At 35.1% G+C, this 22,127-nt stretch overlaps 1 protein-coding gene across 3 annotated transcripts in view; it reads right to left on the minus strand.

The window, feature by feature from the left end:
- NEDD4L (NEDD4 like E3 ubiquitin protein ligase) overlaps positions 1-22,127 on the minus strand; it is a 150,517-nt gene that overhangs the window by 11,268 nt on the left and 117,122 nt on the right. For 2 of the 3 annotated variants that reach the window (XM_035560029.2, XM_035560028.2), the window contains 10 exons: positions 21,454-21,513; positions 16,285-16,416; positions 15,669-15,788; positions 14,210-14,407; positions 13,342-13,419; positions 10,858-10,912; positions 10,712-10,768; positions 6,200-6,258; positions 3,479-3,544; positions 1,904-2,133 (listed from right to left, as the gene is read on the minus strand). In XM_035560029.2, the coding sequence (XP_035415922.1) occupies positions 1,904-2,133; positions 3,479-3,544; positions 6,200-6,258; positions 10,712-10,768; positions 10,858-10,912; positions 13,342-13,419; positions 14,210-14,407; positions 15,669-15,788; positions 16,285-16,416; positions 21,454-21,513 (1,055 nt within the window). The remainder of the gene's footprint in view (positions 1-1,903; positions 2,134-3,478; positions 3,545-6,199; positions 6,259-10,711; positions 10,769-10,857; positions 10,913-13,341; positions 13,420-14,209; positions 14,408-15,668; positions 15,789-16,284; positions 16,417-21,453; positions 21,514-22,127) is intronic. The other variant, XM_035560031.2, reaches the window with a different exon arrangement.

The raw sequence follows: 22,127 nt of genomic DNA on the forward strand, positions 1-22,127 counted from the left end.
AAAATCAAATAAAAAACCAAAAACCTAAACAAACGAACAAACAAAAAAACCACAATTTTTAATGAGCATCTCCCATATTAAGGAGGGTCACTGAATCTCACTGAAGGATGACCTTGGGCAAAAGAAAAGTGGAAAGGTGAACCCAGGAATGTGCAAACATAGTCTGGACTTCCATGACGTATCACCTTAGCGATGTCTAAAGCGTGTGGATTGACACACAATTTAAAATTTATCAATACTGTGCATACTGTAACTATAAATTGTAACTAATAACTACGAATTATAACTAAAATTATTTTGAGAAACGAGAAAAACGTCTACTTAAAAACATGCATCTTTTTCACAGATTAAGAACATCATGCAAATTAATAATTACTACTTTTACACTAATGTCTTGGTGATGAACACTTTCTTTCACAAGTCTTAACACTGTCAGTGTCCTGGTTTTGGTTGGGACAGAGTTCATTTTTCACCTAGTAGCTGGCATGGTGCTGCGTTTCGGATTTAGGATGAGAATAGTACTGATAACATGCTGATGGTTTAGTTGTTGCGGAGCACTGCTTTTGCTAGGTCGAGGACTTTTCAGTCTCTCATACTGCCCTGCCAGCCAGGGGGCAGGGAGAAACTGGGAGGGGACAGAGCCAGGCCAGCCAGGACAACTGACCCAAACTGGCCAGAGGGATATTCTGCACCATCCCCTATGGCGTCGTGTGGGACAATAAAACTGGGGCAGTTGGCTGGGGGGACATCAGTCAGCGGGTGGTGAGCAACTGCATTGTGCACTGCTTGCTTTGTACATATATATCTATAAAGCTTAGTATTAATATTATTTTCCCTTCCTTTTCTATCCTATTAAACTATTTTTATTTCAACACATGAACACATTTTTCTCCCTTCTGATTCTCTCCCTCTTCCCACTCTGTCTCTAGTAATTTTTTATTTATCTTTATTGTTGATAGGAAGCCTCACTCTAGTGTGAATGCTTACAATTTAAAATACACCTTTCCATCAAATTGAACCTCAAATGAAAATAATGTTGTTTTTAAAGTAATTGCAGTGACATTTATCACATAAGTGGTAATAATATTTCAAAACAAATGTTTATCCAGTGAATTCTACTAACACACAGGCATTCTGAACTAGTCAATATTTTGTAAGCTATGTTTTCCTCCAAAAACAAAATGTGTCTTTTCTGAGAAGCAAATGCAAGAAAACCCTCATTATACAGCTTTGTTCATCTACTTTACAATTTATTCAATGCTCATTAAAGAAAGGAGCAAGTTTGATGTTGACATGAAAACATAAAAACTGCTGCTTGCAATTAAGAAATCTATCCTTACTGTGGCTAAGTGCACAATGTGGAATTACATAAGCAGACCGAAACAGATGTAATTTAAGCAAGAGACTTGCTCTCTCATTTACTAATGCAACACTCAGGGGGTTTAAAATTGGACAAAAATACATATAAATTCATGCAAGGCCAGTGCTGTATAACTACTGAAATGTAAATGAGAAGCTGTTTTATGAGCTAATTGCAAAGAACACTGTAATTCTGGAAGACAGGTGCTTTACAATGCACTGGGAGGACATAAAAAAGTCTTGTCTGGCATCACTCCTCTTACTATTGCTAGCCTCAAAAATGGAATCTACTATTGTTGCAAGCAAGGCAACATTGAATACTGTTTTAGCAATGAGATTGTTTTATGAGATTTCAACAGCAAATTTAAAGTTTCTTGGAAAAGGAAATGATAAATGATAATGCAGAACAGAGAGATTTGACTGATAGGAGTACAAATTCATGTATCATGAAGGATGATCTAACTACTCTCCAATGTAACTTTCCATTTTACTCAAAATCTAACATATATTACTTACGAATGAGAATATTATAATGAATACTTACGTTGCTGAATATTCAAAAAGACCATAATAAGGGTTGAACATCTCCTTGGACAAGAGGAAAAACCACTCTCTGGCCACACCTCCATAGTCAAGTCCTTTTTCTGACTCAAATTCAATCCAGAGCCTGGCTTTTAGTACATCAGGTCTCTTCACAGACATGATTCTTCTGTAGGACTCCTCAAAAATATTATTTCTGTGTAGCTTCATCTCAAATCTATTTGGTATATCGGCCTGTGTGAAAGGAGATCAATTAGTCTCAATAAATAGTCTTCAGGGAAATTACTGACTGTAAGCTTAAAACTAAAGGACAGATTACACATCTGAGTGTACCAGGTTTCCTTTATTCTTGTTTTTCAATGCTCTGTAAGTCCACAGGTTGATACATTATGGTGAACTGGGTAAGTTCCACTACTGGGGTTCAGAGATTTCTATGATATTTGATAAAAATGAAAACAACAAGAAAAGCAACAACAACAACAAAAGTAAGAATTGTTGATATTACTATGCTCTATTTAAAGGTAATTTTGGCTTAAAATGTTAAAAAACACACAAGCTTTGTGCAACCCTTTCACTCAGATATCTGTAAAGGCCAGAACTGTTTCACCGTTAAGAACACCAACAGTACTACACATAAAACAGTACTGAATTGCCAAGATGTAAACAGAACAGGACTGCCAAAATATTTAAGAATTTCTGTCTGAAAAAAGAGAACACTAACACCCATTATGAAAGCCCAGGGAGACAAATTCAGAAAAGACAGAAGAGAACTGAGTAAAGTATTTGAAGAAAGAAGCAGGAGATGAACAGATAAACGTGACCCTTACGGTCAGGTACAGTTTTCCTGATAAAATTGACTTGAAACAAGCGTTTCAGGAGGTTTGCTTTTTCCTGACAATTAAAATACTTATTGTCTCCAGTCACAAGTCAAGCTCAAGATGCAAATTCAAGGAACTATCAACAAACCTACAAAGACATTGGTGAGTCCCTCTTCACATTAGAGTTGATGCTGCCAAGGCTGTTTGCTGTCAATTACAAGTCATTACCACATGCATGCTAATAACTTGCATTCTCTTAAGTTAAAGAAGTTATTTTTACAGAACAAGAATGTGAGAAGCTTGTGCCAGATGCAGTAATACTGTGGGCTCTGCTCTGCCAGTTTGTTCCAGCTCTGTCTTTCCAAACCCACTGTTGAAGACAAAGGGAAATACCAATCCTCAAGCCTATTTTCAACCTAAAGTCTTTTAAACGAACATACAAATTAGACTCAGTTGGAATGGAAAATAGTGAATCACTGCTATTTTCTTGTTATCACATCACTTTGACTTTCCATTCATATTACAAAGTACAAATCTTTTGTAAGTGCTGTTGTTGAGAAATCCATCGATCAAATTCAAACTTTTCTTCATTTGCTTGGTTTCTACTTAACTCTTTTAAGGAGCAGGATGATCAAGAAAAACTAGCAAATTTGTTATAGCATGAAACACCATTCTGTATCTACCCTTGGGATATTTATTTTTTCCTCCCCAGACGTAACATAATCGGCTTCAACACAAAGCAGCATGGCTATTATACTCACGGGTTTCTTTAACTTCTTCCGGAAGTAGTCGTATTTCTGTTTGAACTCCCTAGAATATGGAACTGCCTATCAGAGAGAGAATCATAAACACAGATTATTCCAGTATTTAACAAATTGATATTCCAATATTATTTAAACAAATGAAAACCACATCTGAATACTATCTAGATATGTATGCCATAGGTTCATGTAAAAACCCCAACAGTATGCATGAAATACAGAACCCAAAATCTTCCCATTTCTTAGTGTGTAAGTTCAGTTAAAAGGTATCAAAACGTTTAGCCATTTTTTTTAATCAAATACTTACCCTCATTTTTTTTCTTATTTTAGGAGCAGAAAAAACAAAAACATTTTTTAACACAAAGAGATTAGAATGCAATGCTGCCAACTATGAATTTCACTAGGAAATGATAAGCATGCCATATGATATTTTTAAAAATGACTGTTTGTAGAATCATAGAATGGCCTGGGTTGGAAAGGACCTCAAAGATCATCTAGTTCCAACCCCCATGCCATGGGCAGGGATGCCACCCACGAGATCAGGTTGCTCAGGGCCTCATCTAAGCTGGTCTTGAAACTGTTGTTACCAAAGAATACGGATTTATGGATTTTAAAGTTACATTTTCTATTCCTTGAAAGATGAATCACAAACTGCAAAGCTCTGGTTCAAGTTCAGTTCTGAGGGAAGAGTGGGTTTTCATGAGAGGGCTGGTGTTGAAGTAGACTCATGTATGTGAGAGCATAAGACAGAAATATTTCTATATAATCTTTCTCTTGTGAAAGATAAGACATGAAAAGTTAAAAAAATAATATTAAATCATTTTACTCTGATGATAATATGACTTTACCACAGCCATTAAGGAATCTTTTGACATGTTTTCATTGTTTGAACACAATGTGAAATGCAATTTATGTACTTTGTTTTTGTCATAACACCAAAAATACTGTTAAAGGCACTAAGATGAATGCTTAATGGGTATATGACTGCAAAATGGATCTAATCTTGCTTTCTCTTAAAAATAAAATAATACTGTTATTTCCTTAATTTGGTCAGGATTGACCCTGATTATCTTGAAACAAATATTCCCCAAACAGACTCTCTCATCTATGCTTATGGTTTCTGGGAACATAAGTAGAAGAATTTGTGCAACATTGCAAACTAGTATCTCAAGCATTATGTGCATGTTAAATGGGTACATCAGTACAACAGCAATTATGTTCCAACACGTGACTATTATCAACCTTATTCATAAACACAAGCAACTGGAATTAAATACTAGCAACTGGGATTACAACATCCAGTAGTTCATCTGCTGTGGCCTGTCTGAGATCCTTGAGCATTTACCCCAAATTAAAAAGTATTCTTGGCAGATTTTTTTTTTACCTGGAAACATCTTTAGGTTGGAAATCCGATCACTCAAAATACCATAAAGTAGCCTAAAGCAGCATAAAAAGGTCAAAGAACCATTCCATATGTTTAATATTTTAAAAAACTGATACTAAGTTAAAACATTTTTTCTAAAGTTGTTTTTCTGAAAACTTAGTTCATATGCAGGATTTTTTTTGACTCTTAAATTTGATAGGCCTGATTATTGCCTTTATTGCATTCAGAATCCACAAAGTAGTCACATCTTTTCCATATCAAGTGGTGACAGCTTTTTATTTTCCAGAAATCCAAAAATGAACAGCTCAGTGTCTCAGCTCAGTAGAATTGTCTTGACAGTAATGACACATGTAATGGTAAATATTAACAGTTCTCCTATACACATTCCTAAAACCTTACAATCTAGAATTCAGCACAGAGTTTTTGGTCGGAAACTCACAAGATATTCCAACCAAAGAATCAGAGCAGCCACCCTTCATGCCCAGCTTAATACAAAAATATACTGTTTGAACACAATGGAGCAATAAAGTGCAGCACTTAGCACAGAATGTTTCTGGTTGCAGAAGGAAAATAGAAAAAAAGAGAATTCACACGGTTCCACATTTCAGAGTGAAACATCAGTCAGAGTATTTAGCTATGCAGTTTCAAAACAGATGGAGACCTTTGCTCAGAAGTAACACAGCAATCCAGAAATTAAAACCAGCCAAACAAAGCTGTCTCTATCCTTCTGAAGAAAGAGCCCTCTCTTCCTCCTGGCTGAAACAGAAGTATTCTGAGATTTACTGTCACAAACTGATTAAGAATGTTTCCTAGACGCTCCAAGGCGGAAGCCATCATCACATGCTAATGACTACAATAAAGGAATCACACTGTAACATAGGAAAAATTCCCTGTGTAGGTAGCCATTGCTAGGAAAGACTCCAAGAACCAACAACTTTGAACCTATCGTCTGACCTAGGAGTAGTGTGCTCAGCACTCCAGTGACAAATGTTCCAGTGATTCCTAATTAGCCCAATACTGCTTTGGACCACTGGCAGCGGGCTGCAAGAGTCTCCAGTGCACTCGCTCTATGCTAAGCAAAAGACGGTCCACAGAGGGGCATCAGTTTGGGGGAATCTTGTCAGGGTGCCGCATGACAGCAACTTCCCCTGCCCTTGGAGGCTTACAAAAGCAGGTACTTGAGCCTCCCATGTCCCTCAGGAAAAGGCAGAGGTTGGACCTGCTTCCTTAGCTGTTCAACAAGCAGTCTTACCTCATCTGGAGAACAGGCATGACCTGTTGCTTAACAGTACATGAGTCACAGCATTTCATGCAAAAAGAACCATAGCAGTACTTACTGGACCCGTAATCGCTGGGTTCTGCAGTCTGGGGTCTTCCCACTGGGTAATTTTGTTATCTGTAAATAATAAAAGAAATTATATCATTACTTCTCAATTACATATCTGTGAATTTATGGTGTTTTTTGTTTTGTTTTGTTTTTCCCTACAAATGTTTTCCCTACCATTTCCACAACTTAGTATTTCAGGGTTAGAAAAGACTGCATTCACGCATCTCCATCAAAACCCCACCACACGGTTTAGTTAAAACACTCATACAAAAATGCAAAACTACAACATAATCCAGTGTAATTACACTGGTTTTATTTCAACACCCATAGTAGTAAACGTGTTCTATTCAAACATGGTCTTGGATTCAACACATATTAGGAATACACAGATTTCATGCCTGAAAGGTAAAGGAACCCAAAAACTTCGTCAAATGACAGACTAAGTTTACTTATTTCAAATTCTGCAAGGTTTAATAGTTTTAAAACAGTCTGAATTTAAATTTGGAGGGGAAGGTATAACATCTCTTTGGGGAAAAAAAAGTCCTAGACACTGATTTTAATGGAAAGGTTATAGGATTGGTAAAGGGAGGAAAAATTATACAGTTATGGTATAAGAAATCGTTCAGTTTTGACAAGGCAGATTTTGGCCATAAGGCAGCAGAATTCAGTTCTTTTCATCTACAGTTTTTAAGAGCACCAGCAGCGTTATATGGTTATACAGCGAGGTTATACAGGACCATGGTGAAACTCTCCCTGCCTCCAGACAACTGTTTCTCACAAGATTCTGAACACAACAGAATCACAACAAAATGATGATGTTGCAACAATAAGACAATGCTCCAAAAACCAAACTAAATGCCATCTCCAATGGCGAGGTTCAAATAATCTATTTCCTACACTGGAAGGGTAAGAATAATATACCTGTTAGTTACATGCACTGCTTTGATTTATGAACTGCATATTAAAAGAGTAGTCAAGATTTTAAGTTTTGTAATTACTAGGTTTGGGAATGAAACCACTAGATTTCAAGAAAATTGTTTTTAAGGACACTATGGGTAAAAGCAAAGAACCAATCCCACTTATTTTAAAACATAGGAGTTTTCCGTGTTTCTACAGTTGGAAAAAAAACCACATCAGTTTTGAGCATCTCAAATGAATTTTAGCATGGACTAGATTTTGAAAGCTGACATTCATTGAATGTTACTAAAGAAAATTCAAAAAGATCACAAGCACATTTCAAGAAATTTTGATCTATCAGTTAACTTAATGTTAAATTACTCTTTTATTTTCCTTTACACATTAAGTCTATTTAATGCTCATGGCAATTATGGAGTAAATTTGTTAGACTCACAGCTCCATGTACTTCACAGACCACAGCCTGCCCTAAAAGCGTGACTCCTGAGCTGGCCCTTGTCATCTCATTTCAACCTTTTCAGTCAAATTACATTCTACAACATTTACCAGTTCATTTCTTATACCTACTTGAAACTGACGGCCACAAATTATGGTGGTAATTTTCTATGAAATCAGACAGAACTGTAAATGACTTAGAGAGTTTGTCAGTTCTCTCTTACTACCGTAGCATACGTTTAAGTATGCTGTTACTGATAAATCTTTGTCTAAGCTGTTTTTCAGAATATTACAGTGATAGAGACTTCATATCGTAAACACTATTCCAGGGCTTAAATGCCCTTATAATAAGAGCCTAACCTGAACCGCTCTACCTGGAATTGTAGCTTGAGTTTCCCTGTCTTATCCAAAGTACATGTGGATATTAAATCCATTCCTTTTACAGCACATTTTTGAAAATCTACCATCTCTCTTGAATCTTCACACAAATTCAAAACTCTCTCTCTTCCCTCATAAATCAGGCCTTAGGGTTTTTGAGGAGTCTGTCTATTCCTGGGGTCCCTTTTGAAAAGGTTTTCTATTTTCTTGGTTTGGGACCCTGTGCTAGATACAATATTTTTATAACTGAGACCTCACCAGTGCTGATGAGATTAGGAGGATTGTTTAAGGTATTCCTGTTGATACATCACAAGATGAACTACCTCTTGTTCAGCTGACATTTTTCATGTCCTTTTCAACAAAAATTCTGCTAATTATTCCTATTCTGAGTAGCAATTTGCAGTTGTTATAAAACAATGTCTTCACACTGCACCTGCAACTCATCAGAATCGTTCTGATTTCTAATCCTGCTCCAGTGAGCTCCTCTCACACCTTTCCTTCATGTGCTCTGCTGATCTAATGCGTACATTCCCTCTAATTTACTGTTCAATATATTGAAAGATGGTGTATCCAAGACAGATTTGAGGGGAACCCATTTAAAACATCCATTCCTCTGTCAGTGAACCACTGGTAACTATTCTGGATATGGTTGGAAAGCCTTTGTGTTTTTCTTCAGGATACCTTCTAACAGGTAGATCATAATTTCCTATAAGGCTCCTAGGAAATGCAGAAGTTTAAACATGCTATGTGAATAGAGAATATTACTTTGTTTATGGATGGCAAATACTGTTGACTCAGCTGGCTAAGGCCAATCACAGAGAACTGGAGACCTTATATGTATGTATAAAGATAAATATACAATATAAAGGAATTTACTACTGGACAAATTAGGACTGTTTACACTTAAAATCTGAAAAGTATCGTGTTTTCACATTAGTATGTTACAAGTACTATCTAAATTATTTTATCCATATTTTGATAGGACAAAAGTATTGAATAATTATGCGTAAGAATTACAAAATATATCTGGAGAACCAAGACATTAATAGTAGCTGAATCAGTTTATACTTTCAACATTCTTATTGTATTCTAACAGTGAAATTGAGTACACTCATTGCATCCTAACTAATCACTTCAGCTAAGAATGACTAAAACAATGGCCAGTTTGTCACAGTAATGGACTACTGAGACTTGCATGTTTCGAGGAAGCACAGTTATCATACACATGGCTGATTTCAGCATATGTATTCAAGTTCTCATCAAACAATTAAGAGCCAGCAGGCTCTGTCATAAACCTATCATTATGGTCAAATGTCATTGTACTTCCTTACCAGAACTGTGGAAACAAATGCTACTATTGAGATTGTTCAAGCCAAATGACTGAACACCAAATGCTGACTGCAGTCATTTACTCAATACTGAGCACAATGTTATCACAATGGAGCTGCAACGTGTCCACTGTAATAATCACTGGCATCACCTCTGCTTCTAGAGTCCCCTGGCAATTGTAGTAGTATGGTACCACAATGAGACAAAAAGGATTTTTGCTGGAAGCAAGTAGCATCATCAGGAAAAAAAAAACACAAAAGAAAACCAACAAACTTTTATAAAGTTTGCTATCTAAAAGGGTAAAAGAAAAATTAAATCAACAGAGGGAATAGAGAGAGATTTCAGAGGCAAATAAATGTATTTTTATCTAAAAATTAAACTAGTTTGTGGAATATATTTCTTCAACGCTCCATTTACTTTCAGAGACAGAAAAACTAAACCTTTTCAAAGCTAGGAAGTTCAACAATTACACAGATATTTTTAAAATAACAGTTTTATTCTGTGACTCTTCAGTGGCAGCAGTTTACCATAATTTGCCAGATTTAAGTCTCCAAATATCTCTTGGCAGAAACAATAACATTAGATATAAAGAATAATTCTATAATAATGTTTGAAAAAGGCTAATCTTGTTGTTGATGAGTGTACTATTTCTGTTTTTTATTTACGAGTATGTATGCAACTTTGAAATAGGTATTACTTTTAGTACAGTGATTTAGAGGTAGGGATTTAATAACGTACTATATAAATACAACTACGGATTTGCATAGGATTTAATGTTACTGATACTGAAAGAAAAACAAACTGTAATGCATATTTGGCAGTATTAGGATTTTAATTCTGTAAGTTTTGTGTAGCAAATATACCCCCTTCCAATTGTTTTGTGAATTATCTATTTCTGTGAAGCTTATACAGTCTGTAGTAATACCTCATTAGAAAGTCCAGCCTAAGTCTTTAAAAAAAGGGGGAGAGGGAATAAAACCCTTTCTGGGCTGCTTTATTTTCAAACAACGACAAAAACTAACACAGTAGTTTTGAGATGCTGTAATAAGACAAATCTACAATGAAACATCACTTACACTAGAACTTCACTAACAGAACTGAATAGATATTAATGGGCTGGGTGCAATATAACATGCTATAAATAGGAAATAAGATCAGAATCAGCACTGCCACAAGACCTTCTCAAGGGAGAGGAAAGAGTATTATCAGTGCTAATTTCTCCACTGCCTATATATGGAGTTGTGGCTATATGATCTTTTCTCATCTTATTTTCTATTCCTAGTGTGTATTTTAATTTATTAAAGTGCAAATAAGCCATGGGATCATCAACAACAACAACAAAGAATCCAAAATATCAACAAGAACAAAAGAAACCACAAAGAAGAAATGTTAATGCTTCACAAGTCAGAGAGGGACAAAGCTTGATGAGCCAATTAAAAGCAAGCTTTCAGTGAATATACAGTACCGTATGAGGGCACTAAGTCTCTGGTATCAATGTCTCCACATATCAACACCTGGCTTCCTAAATGAAGAGTAAAATTATAAAGCTTTCACTTCAATATTTATTACCTCCCTTTGTCTAATTGCTGTAGTACCCGAGTGCTTACTTACTATGATCTATATAAAACGTTCTTCCGTCCAAATGTATTCTTTCCTCCCAGCCAGGCTGGAATTGGGAAAAAAAAAAAAAGAGAGAGAGAGAAAATACATGAAATAATACCACTCTCAAACAGCACAAAGCAATACATTATCCATGCCTGCTTAAATTGTCTGAAAGGTGCATGTCAAGTAGAACACACAAAACCGGATGCATTATGCCAAGGACAAAAACCTAGCAAGATTCAAAGAACTGGCTGTTTACCCAGGTGACTGCATCTAATATAGTAAATTTTTTTTAAGCTTTGAAGTGGAAACTTCTTGCATCAGGGTTTACACCTGTTTCCTACTATGAGGAAATGATCATAGAGAATAGATTATCCATAATCTGTTAGATTTGAGAATTTCTGCTTCTACTTCTGAAACAACTGTGGGTTACTTACTGTAATTATATAAATCCTAATAGAGTTGGATAAGAACGTGTAATCTAGTCCTCAATTCTTGCCTTTTTTTCCATTCCCTTTTTCTCATTTTCCATACAATTATTGTATAGAAAGGAGAACAAATTGCACACTGCTGGCACATGCAACGATGTCCAATCTAGTACTCACTCCACCTGTATGCCATACGCTAGCTTCAGCCTTCTATACAATATAGAAAAGAAATGATTTCATTTCAATCTTTTTTAAGCAACTCCTTCTAAATTCTGCAGTCATCACACTGGGAGGAGACCTCTTTATCAGGGAGTGTAGCAATAGGATGAGAGGTAATCGTTTCAAACTAAAAGAGGGTAGATTCAGATTAGACATTAGGAAGAAGTATCTTAACTATGCGGGTGGTGAGGCAGTGGAACAGGTTGCCCAGAGGAGCTGTGGATGCCCCATCCCTGGAGGTGTTCAAGGCCAGGTTGGATGGGGCTTTGAGCAACCTGGTCTGGTGGGAGGCGTCCCTGCTCATGGCAGGGGGGTTGGAAGTGGGTGGTCTTTCAAGTCTCTTCCAACTCAAAGCATTCAATGATTCTGTGATTTTTACCTCAGTCAAAAATGGCTTGTTTAATTGAGTTTAAATCTGTGACTAATTATACATTTCCATTGATGTGTGTCAGGCTACCCTGACTTCATAGCACATTTTACCTCTTGCAATTTACAGGCTAAGTTTCTCCTGTTCAGCGCCTCTTTATCTAAGCAACATGTCCTTGGACATTAATGCTTGCTCTATGTATCTGAAAAATTACAAAGGAACAGCTACTTCCACAGCTGTTTTCTTCAAGAAAAATCACATTACTTCTGTGTTGTAATCAGAACATTCAACATAATAAATATATTCAACTGAACATAGCTTTTGATGTAATCAGTGTTTTGAGATACTGGGCCTGAAAAGTTGCCTAGCTTGATCTAAATAAAGGCAAAACTTTTTGCCAGTCAAGACCAGGGCAGGGAGATTTCAGGATGTTTAAGAGGAGGATGTCTGATCATAGGTGGTAACAGGCTATTGCCACCAGATGAAAGGCAGAATTTGTTACCAGTTGCCCAAAAGCAGCACACATTCTGGTCTGCTGACAGAGCAGTTCTTCTAAGTAAATTGCAACTCATTACAATGAAAATCAGTAGGATCAAAGAGTCATTATTCAGTTTGTTTAAGATAATATAACCTGCCACGTCCTATACAGTGGGACAGTCACCTTCTCTAATGGCACAGCTGTGTGCAGACAAAGTCCATAATACACGCTGAGACTGCTGGTGACAACTAGTAGCTGCGTTGTAAATAAAATTTCAACGACCATTTCTCAAAAGCATATTTAATATATATAAGGCAATGTGATGAACCACCACTATACTGTAAAATTTGCACTTTATAAAAAGTTTCAGATTTCATGCATTATCCTCAGACATTAAGAACACAGCAGTTTAAAAACAAAGCAAATCTCTGTATTTGACATGCATGTAAATCAGTATTATGTATCAGTCACAAATATGACAAAACTTTTGAGGTTAGTACCATGATTTTCCCTACAGAATATGGGAGTTTCATTCAAAACCAAAATTTATTTAGATTTCTGAATGCCAGTATACACTGGTACAATAACAAAGTTCACTTTGAACTATCTGCTTCTTTTTTTCTAAAGCAACTGTTAATTACCTAAAATCACACAGATGAAAGTAAAACCAAGGTAAATTTCTTCAAAGCTCCAAGCTTCAGATAAGCAAATAAATATTCAATCACTTCAGAATACTATGGGCTGGCTTCAAAAAGCCTGACTGATTCACAGATAACAACAAAGTTTTTGGTGCTGTATGTAAATGTTGCTTTAATCACAGAATCATAGAATATCCCGAGTTGGAAGGGACCCATAAGGATCATCAAGTCCAACTCCTGGCACAAATCCATAAAAGCAATGAGATCAACATATGTGTCTATATACAATATATGACTACAATAACAGATCAGTTAATATAAGATAGCAGGTATATACTCAAATACATACACATTGTCACTTACAGGAAGGGGGCCCAAATCATTAGGGTTCAAAGAAGCTTTTGATCTCAAATGCACTGGAAATTTCAGTCGTGGATCTTCCTGTAACAGATATATGGAACTGTAAATCCAACAGATCAAGTTGTGACAGATAAAAGTGACAACACATTTAGTATTTGCATGTGCCACATACTTTATTAAGATTCAAAAATTGCAATGAATTTTTTAAATATTAAGAGGTAGTTAGGGTCAGTCCTTAACTCCATTAAGTGTGTTATTTGCAGAGATATGTTTAAAAAATAAAGCCCTCTTCTTAGGAACGCATGCATTTCCCTAAGTGGTATTAAGATTCATATGCACATTTTTGGCTCTTAAAACTTAATGAGAAATAAGCCTGTCACAAAAAGGCTGGAAAATGATGCAAATGAGCTTCTTACATTTTTATTAACGCACAGATACGACACTAATGAATGAATGAGGTAAAAAGAGGCAAGTAAAATAGGTCACGAAAGACTGATATGCAATAGTTTGTCAAGTATAAAAAGGTCAAATACAAAATGCAAAACACTATTGCATTGTACATGATACGTAAATCCACCAAAATCTATTTTCAGTGGATATGTACAAGTAAGTTTCCTTTCTCCGAAATGAGCACCACTACAGGCATGACATGAAATTAGATACTTAAAACTATTGCTACTGTACATCATTGCATGGAGGATTCAAGTCAGATCCCTACATCAGTTTTATGAAATGTTAGGCTAACAAATCCCATGGAACTTAAACCTTAAAGACAAGACAAATGCCAGACGAAGAAAAACAGAGTGGTCAAGATGAAAACATTTAAAAGATGGCAAATGATTTAAAATTCCTTCCCTAGAATTCCCCTTACCCATGTAGTAGTTTTAGTATTATGATCAATGAAGAAGGGCCTGCCATTGGGCGCTATTCGCATCTCCCAGCCAGGAGGAAGGAAGCTTTGTGCAACTTTGTGTTGTGGTTTAGGAGAGTTGTAGGGCGAGGGCTGTGGAGACTGTGGATTGGAAAGGGTGTCCTTCACTGCTCTGCGCACGGGGGAGTCCTTCATACCCTGAAGAAAATGAAAGATACAAAGATTTGCAAAATGTCACTTAATACAGGAAACTGAATAAAACGTGGTTTCACAGCACAATTTTTTTTCATTCCAGATGTAATTCATTCTAGAATTAAGTGCTGGGATTGATTTCCTAGAACTTAGCTAAATTCCTCTTAATTAGCTACTTCTAACTTACTAAGCTTTTTGTTTTAAAGGACACAATGTTTTATCACTTCTCTTTGCAATGATAATGTCTGCAGTATTTACATTTGATCATATCTTTTACTGAAGCTGTCCTGTACGTGTCAATGTTTCATTTTACAGAGAAAAAAATTGCAAACATTGCTGTGTGCTTCCTGGTGCAATGTATTTCATTTTTAAACAGGAAAGTATCCTAAATTTAAGGTGACATTATCCACTTTTTAATGGATCTCTCAATTAAAATTTCAGACAAAACATTTAAACATGACCTTAAAACAAGTTCCTGAAATAAATGGAGGTTTAGTCTCCTTATATCAACTTGAAATTACAGATTTTCAACATTTTGACCAGGACAGAAAGGGACAGAATTAGGAAAGAGATGGTGAGAAAGGACAAATAAGGTGCCACACTTTCAGTCCAAAGAAGAAATTTTTAAGAACTTGCTCTCCTCAACACAGCCATGTTTAATAGATTTGTGAGGTTTAACCATACTTTCAGAAGTAAAAAACACATCATCTTTGATTGCTTAGGAAGCCACATAAATTATACTTCTGATATGTTGCAATGAACAACCTATAACAGTATTCTAAATTATTTGTAAAGACACATATGTTGAATACCCTTTTGAAAGACAAGGAATATGAAATTCAATCAGTATCTTAATTACAAAATTATCCAAACTCAATTGCATGTATTATTTTCAAAGTTAACACCATCAAAATAAATGTTGACTCAAAAAAATATTTCTGATCTTATACAACTGTAGCACTTGAGAAGAGTCATAGCAGCCCATGTTTCAGAAATGCACAGAATTAGTTTTAGCTGACCAACTCAAATTATCATATATAAGACAGACTATTCATTCCTATCATTCAATAATAATAGAAGTTAAGTAATACTATTGTATAATATAAAGATCCAGATGGAAAACTGCAAGAAAACAGCAACATATTATGATAAAATTAACAATTGGGAAAAATGGCCGTTAGTAAATAAAAAGGAAATAAAAAGTTACAAAGACATCAGAGAGAGAAGTCACACATAAGTGATATTTGTTGATAAGTCTGTTTCTCACCTCAAGTGGAGCAGATAAAGTTACTGTGGGTGAACTAAGGCTGCGAGGCCTTCTGATCTGAGGTTCACTTAAGTGGTTGTTGCTGCTTGCTGCTGACCCAACCATGCCATCTTCCGCAAGCTAGTTCAGATGGAAAACCAAGTTAGTTAGTTGTCAGGATCATGGTTCATCCAGAGTTAGGACACTTAAAATATAATATCAATATTTAGTATTATTATTATTAAATACTAAGTATACTATTTTAAAGAGCAAGTATGTTTTTTAATTTTAATTCCATTGGAAGGGCAAACAATATACCATATTATTAATCAGGCAACCAAACTTTCAATTTCAACCCTAAGAATGCATTTGCTTCTATTTATTGGTACTATGTACCTCTCTGTAAATTCCTTCCATTGTAGCAATCGACTTAATCTGTACCTTAATAAAGTTAAGAAAAGTAACCAAAAAAATCCCAGGCATTGCAATTTTTTATGATTATCCTGAGTTGTCATGACAATGCTTAGTTTTTTTTAAAAAAAATTCAAAGTTCTGAAGAGCTGCTTCAACTGAAATTATACTCAATACATGCTAAGTGTGTGCTATCTAAATTGAGCAATATAACAGAACCTCATACCTGCATAATGGGACGTGTCCATGTTGTGGTTCGATTGTTATGATTGACATAGTAAGTACGGCCCTTTGCATCCTTTCTTTCCTCCCAGCCTGAAGGTAAGCCTGGTGTAGTATGTACATAGGCCACTGAAGGCTGTTCAAGCAAGAAATAACCATATTGTTACTCAATAACAAAAAAAAATCATGTCTGCTCTTTAAAACAAACTTTTTAACTTACACCATTCTAAAAAACAAAAAACAGAGCAAAACATGACCTCAGATTTAATCTAATATAAGCTCTTCTTCATGCCCCTTTGACACAAATCATCTTTTCTCATAATAGATCTTTTGATTCACTTTTGCACAGGTGTAAGTATCTTGTTCTAAAGCCAGCTAAGCTTATATGCCCTCAAACTTTTAATTTGTTCATTATACGTATTGACAAAAGGGAACTTTGCATTTTAATGATTCCTCCTTAGAAAGGTTGAATTTTTCCTCTATATTAGTATGGATAAGTAAGAATTGAAGTGACCATGCTGTCTAGTCAAATCTCTCAAGTTCTGATCTTGTCTCTATCACAGGCTGTCCTGAGTTGGTTGCAGCAAACTAGTATACCTATAAAAACTAAAGTCCAAACATTTTGTTAGGTACAAATGTTGCGTTCAGGGTTAGGTGTCCTGAAGACTCAGGATATACCCTAAAATTGAGTCCAAATTTTAGAGTGAAAAGATGTTGTTTTCTATAATTAAAAAGTTGCACCACAAATACATAGTTTTAAAGAAAGCATACAGATAACGGGGCCAAAGGCATCAATTGTTATAAAACAAGTTGTGTAAAAAGGTAAAGCAAAAGGTAAAGCAGAAGACCTTTTTACAAAAGATAAAGCAGCTGAGGAGGCAAACAGACCATGTTAGAACAAATAACCGTTGCAGAAGAGGTCTTAAAAACACTGAGCTCTCTTGAAGGAAAAAAAGGATGTTAGAATATGAGTCAGTGCATGCTATTAAGAGATGGAAGATGTTTTAAAAAGACTCTTCAAAATTTTTTGACATGATCTTTAAATAAAACCAAGGGAAGAATCAGCCTTCGAGATTACCAAATACCTCCACATAGGTTAGAAAACAATTGCTAGACTTTCTAGTTTTAGAAAGGGGTCTTCCTGATAAAGTGACAACTGCATTGATGACCATTATTTTGATGGAAAAATAACTAAGTATTTTTGACATAAACATTTCTAGTCCTTATAATTAAACTAAAAATCCAACACATGATGAGAAAGTGTTACTCCTACCTTACCGTTCTACTGCCCTGAACATTTAAAAAAACATTGAGATCAGTCTCCTGAGAGTTCAGGATACGTTTTTACTCTTGCTCTTATCTGACATGACTATCTATAATATCGGATACTTTAAAAACAATAATAATAAAAAAATACTGTGATGGATAGCTCAATAACATTCATTTTTATTCTATGTGTTTATACATTTGATATTTAATTCATTTTAAACCTGAAGTAGTCATTATCAAATTATATATGGCAGTATTGTTTAAGAAATACATGGGGAAAGTGGTGAGCTAGAAAATTGTAACAAAGTGGAATTAGCAAATTGCTTTAACTCAGAGTTTGATGCACTAGAAGCCATGTGGTTTATTAGCCACAAAACAGTAAAAGGAAGATGAATAAATGCTTAAAAGGACTGAAATTAAAAGTCATAAGAAATACCACAAATACATTTTTAATTATGTTGAATTTATATTCATTTAAAAGAAAACATTTTGCCAGATTTAAAACAAAACAAAACAACAAAAAAAACACAACAAAAAAAAAACAAATAAATCACTAACAACTGCATTATTAGGATGGATGCAACATCAACCTGTAAAACTGACAGCTAAGTATGATTCCAGTTTTCAGTTCAATACAGAAACACAAAATGGGTAAGGCTGGAAGGGACCTCTGGAGGTCATCCGGTCCAACTCCTCTGCTCAAGCATGGACACCTCAAGCAAGTTGCTCAGAACCATGTCCAGGTGGCTTCTGAAGATCTACAGTACTTGATATCTATTTACGAATATCTTAAATTCTGGAAGAGTTTCACTGTTTTTTCCTTATTTTACTTAGATTCGTAAATGTATGTATTCTGCAACTTCTTTTCTTTTCTTGAACTATCATCCACATTTCGAGTTACTACGAACACTTATAAGACCATAGGATGCATTATAGACACAACTAACTTTACATGGATAGCTACCTCTGTCTCTCTAGGTTTTTAGGTTTGCTCACCATGCTAACCACAAAGTAGCCACAGAAATTACTCTTTCAATGTCCTTATAAACAGTGGTTCTGCTGTATGATCTTTCTATTTAAAAATATTAATACAGTGGAAAACTACTACCTAGAGATCAAAGAAGCGAATGGCACTGCACAGTAGGATTTGGTAACTCTTCAGGCTTCTAAGGGCTACTGTTGAAACTCAGGATACATCCTTTTTCTACAGTCTACATTCTTTGCTCCAGGAAAGTAATTTACTGTAATTCTTGTTCTTGCTTCTTATTCTTAAGACCTCTTCCCAGGACTTTTGCTAAGTCAATATATTTGCTTTTTAACAGGAGGGCATAATAGACACAATGAGCTGGAGAACTGTCTAGATGATCAAGAAAGGAAATTAGAAAAGATAATGGATGGATCAGAAAGCTGATGGAGTACATCAGGAAATAGGATGCAAAGGAAAACAGATGAGGAAACTAAGTAATACTCATTGAAACAAACTATGAGACTGATTTATTAATTTCCTGAGTAGTCAAGTGCTGGAAATACTACTGTTTTTCCACTTAGTTCAAAGAGCTGACAGGTGATGATAAGGAGACTGACTACCCTTCCCAAGACTGTTCTAACAGTTTCCAAGCTATTAATTAATCAGTGATCAACAAGGTAACAGGTATTGGTCTGAATACAGACCATAGATCATGTTTTAGTTTAAAATTATTTAATTAAGGTAACTGATAGTCTGGGTTCTAACATTAAACGTTCTATGTGCTGTATGATGGCACGCTGCAAATGATCAACTTTGACTTACTAGAATACAGAAATACTAGAAAGATGCTCTAGCTGTGCCACCTGATCTTCCTTTTCTCTTTAACACTCTATCAAAATTAAATCCAGCTGTCAGCAGTCTTTCTCCTTACTAGTCATTGTGGGTTAATGAATCCAGAATGCAATCTGCAAAACAGAAAGTTTGAAAGTTTGCCCTTCAAACTCGTTTCCATACATTAGATACCAGTGTAAAAGATATTCTACATGGTAGAATAGAAACGTAGGAGATTTATCAAGACCCTTTTACCCAAAACAAGAGTGCTTTTTAACAGCTGCCTTCAATAAACAGCATGGGGATACTGCCTCTGAAGTTAAGGCCAAAATGTCATGAGAACGGAGATGCTGGGATATATGATGCATTAACTGAAGTTTTGCTCAGCCTATTTTTACAATGTACCTTTCACAGAGGAATGCAGTAAGGGTTATTGGGGACTTAAAAAAAAAAAAAAACACAACACAACACAAACAAAACCATTAAAAAGTAAATCCTATAATGCATGGTGCTTTTATAACCACAGCTATATCTACCCAAACCTGCAATTTATCTACAAACATCAACATCTACTTCATTGCAGACAGTCAAGTAACAGATTTACTCATCCTCTGTCACTGACCTAAATAAAAAGTCCGCTATGCAGATGTAACATTTACAGTGTTATAAATCACTGTTTAGATTACTGATATCTTATGAGCTACCTAAATGCTTAGGCTTGGACCCACGAGTGGACAAAATCAAATACCTGAAGTTAGTTTGCCTGAATATTCCCTTTAATAGCCACCTTAGGCCCCAGAGTTTGCTTTGACAATTCAAACCAACAGACTCTTTCCTATCTCCATCACCCTCCGAGAAAGACCAGAGGCCATGCCTTAAATCTGGGACACAAGGCTATCTGGGGCACACAGGCTTGGTGGTAATAACTCTCATACAAAATAACACTAATTAAGAACAATCATGCTGGTTATGCCCATTAGTAAGTTGCAACGAATTTACATAAAAAAATATGATATAGTTGTATTAATTAGGAGTCAGTGTAGTTTGAGCTTAGCTATTAGCAGAAAATACTAATATTTTGTTCTAAAACGTATAATTAACACGATCATCTGTCAAAAGAAGACTCTTTACATTACAATTCGATATAGTGTACATTTTAACTAATGATGAGCTAGTCAAGCAGATTCTGCAAGGACACTAAAAAAATCTGCCGTTTGCAGGAACAAAATAAAAGTATGCCCCTCTGATTCTGAAATTCAAAAAACAGTAAATACATACAATATGGCAGAATGATACATCAACACCCAAATTAAGGTCTGACATTACTATATACAAACAGGAAACATGCCAAGTCTGAATTACATTTCTTTCCCTGAAGCAAATTATCTAAGAAATGCAAATGTTCATGAAAGCCAATTATTATAGTCACTACAAAATGATTTCTATGAAACAAATTTGCTTCAGATCGACATTTAATCAGGTTAAAAAAGAATAGGATTTTTTTGCAAAGTCCAATATAAATTGAATCTGCTTTCCTTTTATGTGGAAAAATTCTTTCAGAAAAACATTTCAAGAATTTTATTGGATGAGCAAAATAAAAATTCAGGCTTGGACTGAAGAGTGAATACAGGAAAATGAAAACTGGCAGTAAATAAGACCTTTAAGAGCTGTAATAATATGCCATTGTACCTCCACCATTCTCAAATTAAGATCAACTTTAAGAATAAAAATGAATTAGTCTAATGGAGCAACGAAGCAAGTTAAAAACAAAGCTACGTATATATTGATTTGATGTCTCTAATCAATTATTTCAACATCAGCTTTTAAAGAATTAGGTATTGTCTCATTTTTTAGAATTTTCTGGTATTTTCTTAGCGCACTCCTTTGTTAATACTCTGGCGTCTATTCGTATTAGAAAAGTATTGAATTAGAGTGAAATTGCAGTATTATTTGAGAAAATATGAAACAAAAAAATATAACTATTGATTCAGTGGCTGTATTTCATTTAACACATTGCATCTCTGTGAAAAAATGTTCATTATGGTACAAGACTTAAATCTACCCACATTTTATTTACAGATAGTGTTTGATAAAGAGTATTATTACCGTTGGTTCCTCACCACCTGTGACAGTTGAAGAACGAGCTCTCCTAGATGGGCCACTCTGCTGTTAAATGATAATTAATGTTACACATAAGTATACTTAGTGATGAAGGTCACAGATTACTCTTACATCTTTAGGAAAAAGGAATCATCCATACTCTCAAATTTGTTAAAATAGAGCAATTAGATATAAATAATGTTTAAGATAATAGCAAAAAAATGAACCCATCAATCACTGATAACCAAGTCAGAATCTCATACCAAAAGAACTAATTTCAAGTATCCAATTCTGTTTGTTCAGTATTGCTATCAATAATTAGACCACTTAGTCTAAGTTTAACATGATTAATTTTCCTCTTTCTTATTTGAGATACAAATTTTTTACGTTACACCCAAAACTATCGTATTTAAAAAGAAAATGGGTACATTCTGGTCATCAATGAGTGCACAGAAAAACTCAGACCAAAAATATGAAACTGGTGTTTCAAATTTTCAGTAATGATTAATGCAGTCAAGTCAAGAACAGCACTTTACTTAGAAAGAAAGTATGGATTCAGTTGCTAAAAGATAAATTATCATTAGTTCAGTAAAGATTAAGGTTGGGAAACATCCTTCTTATAGAGCAATGATTTCAGTTCTGCTGTTTTGAACATCTGCTAGAGAAATGAGTGTTCTACA

The sequence above is a fragment of the Cygnus atratus genome, chromosome Z, assembly GCF_013377495.2.
Source record: "Cygnus atratus isolate AKBS03 ecotype Queensland, Australia chromosome Z, CAtr_DNAZoo_HiC_assembly, whole genome shotgun sequence".
Classification (NCBI taxonomy): Eukaryota; Metazoa; Chordata; class Aves; order Anseriformes; family Anatidae; genus Cygnus; species Cygnus atratus.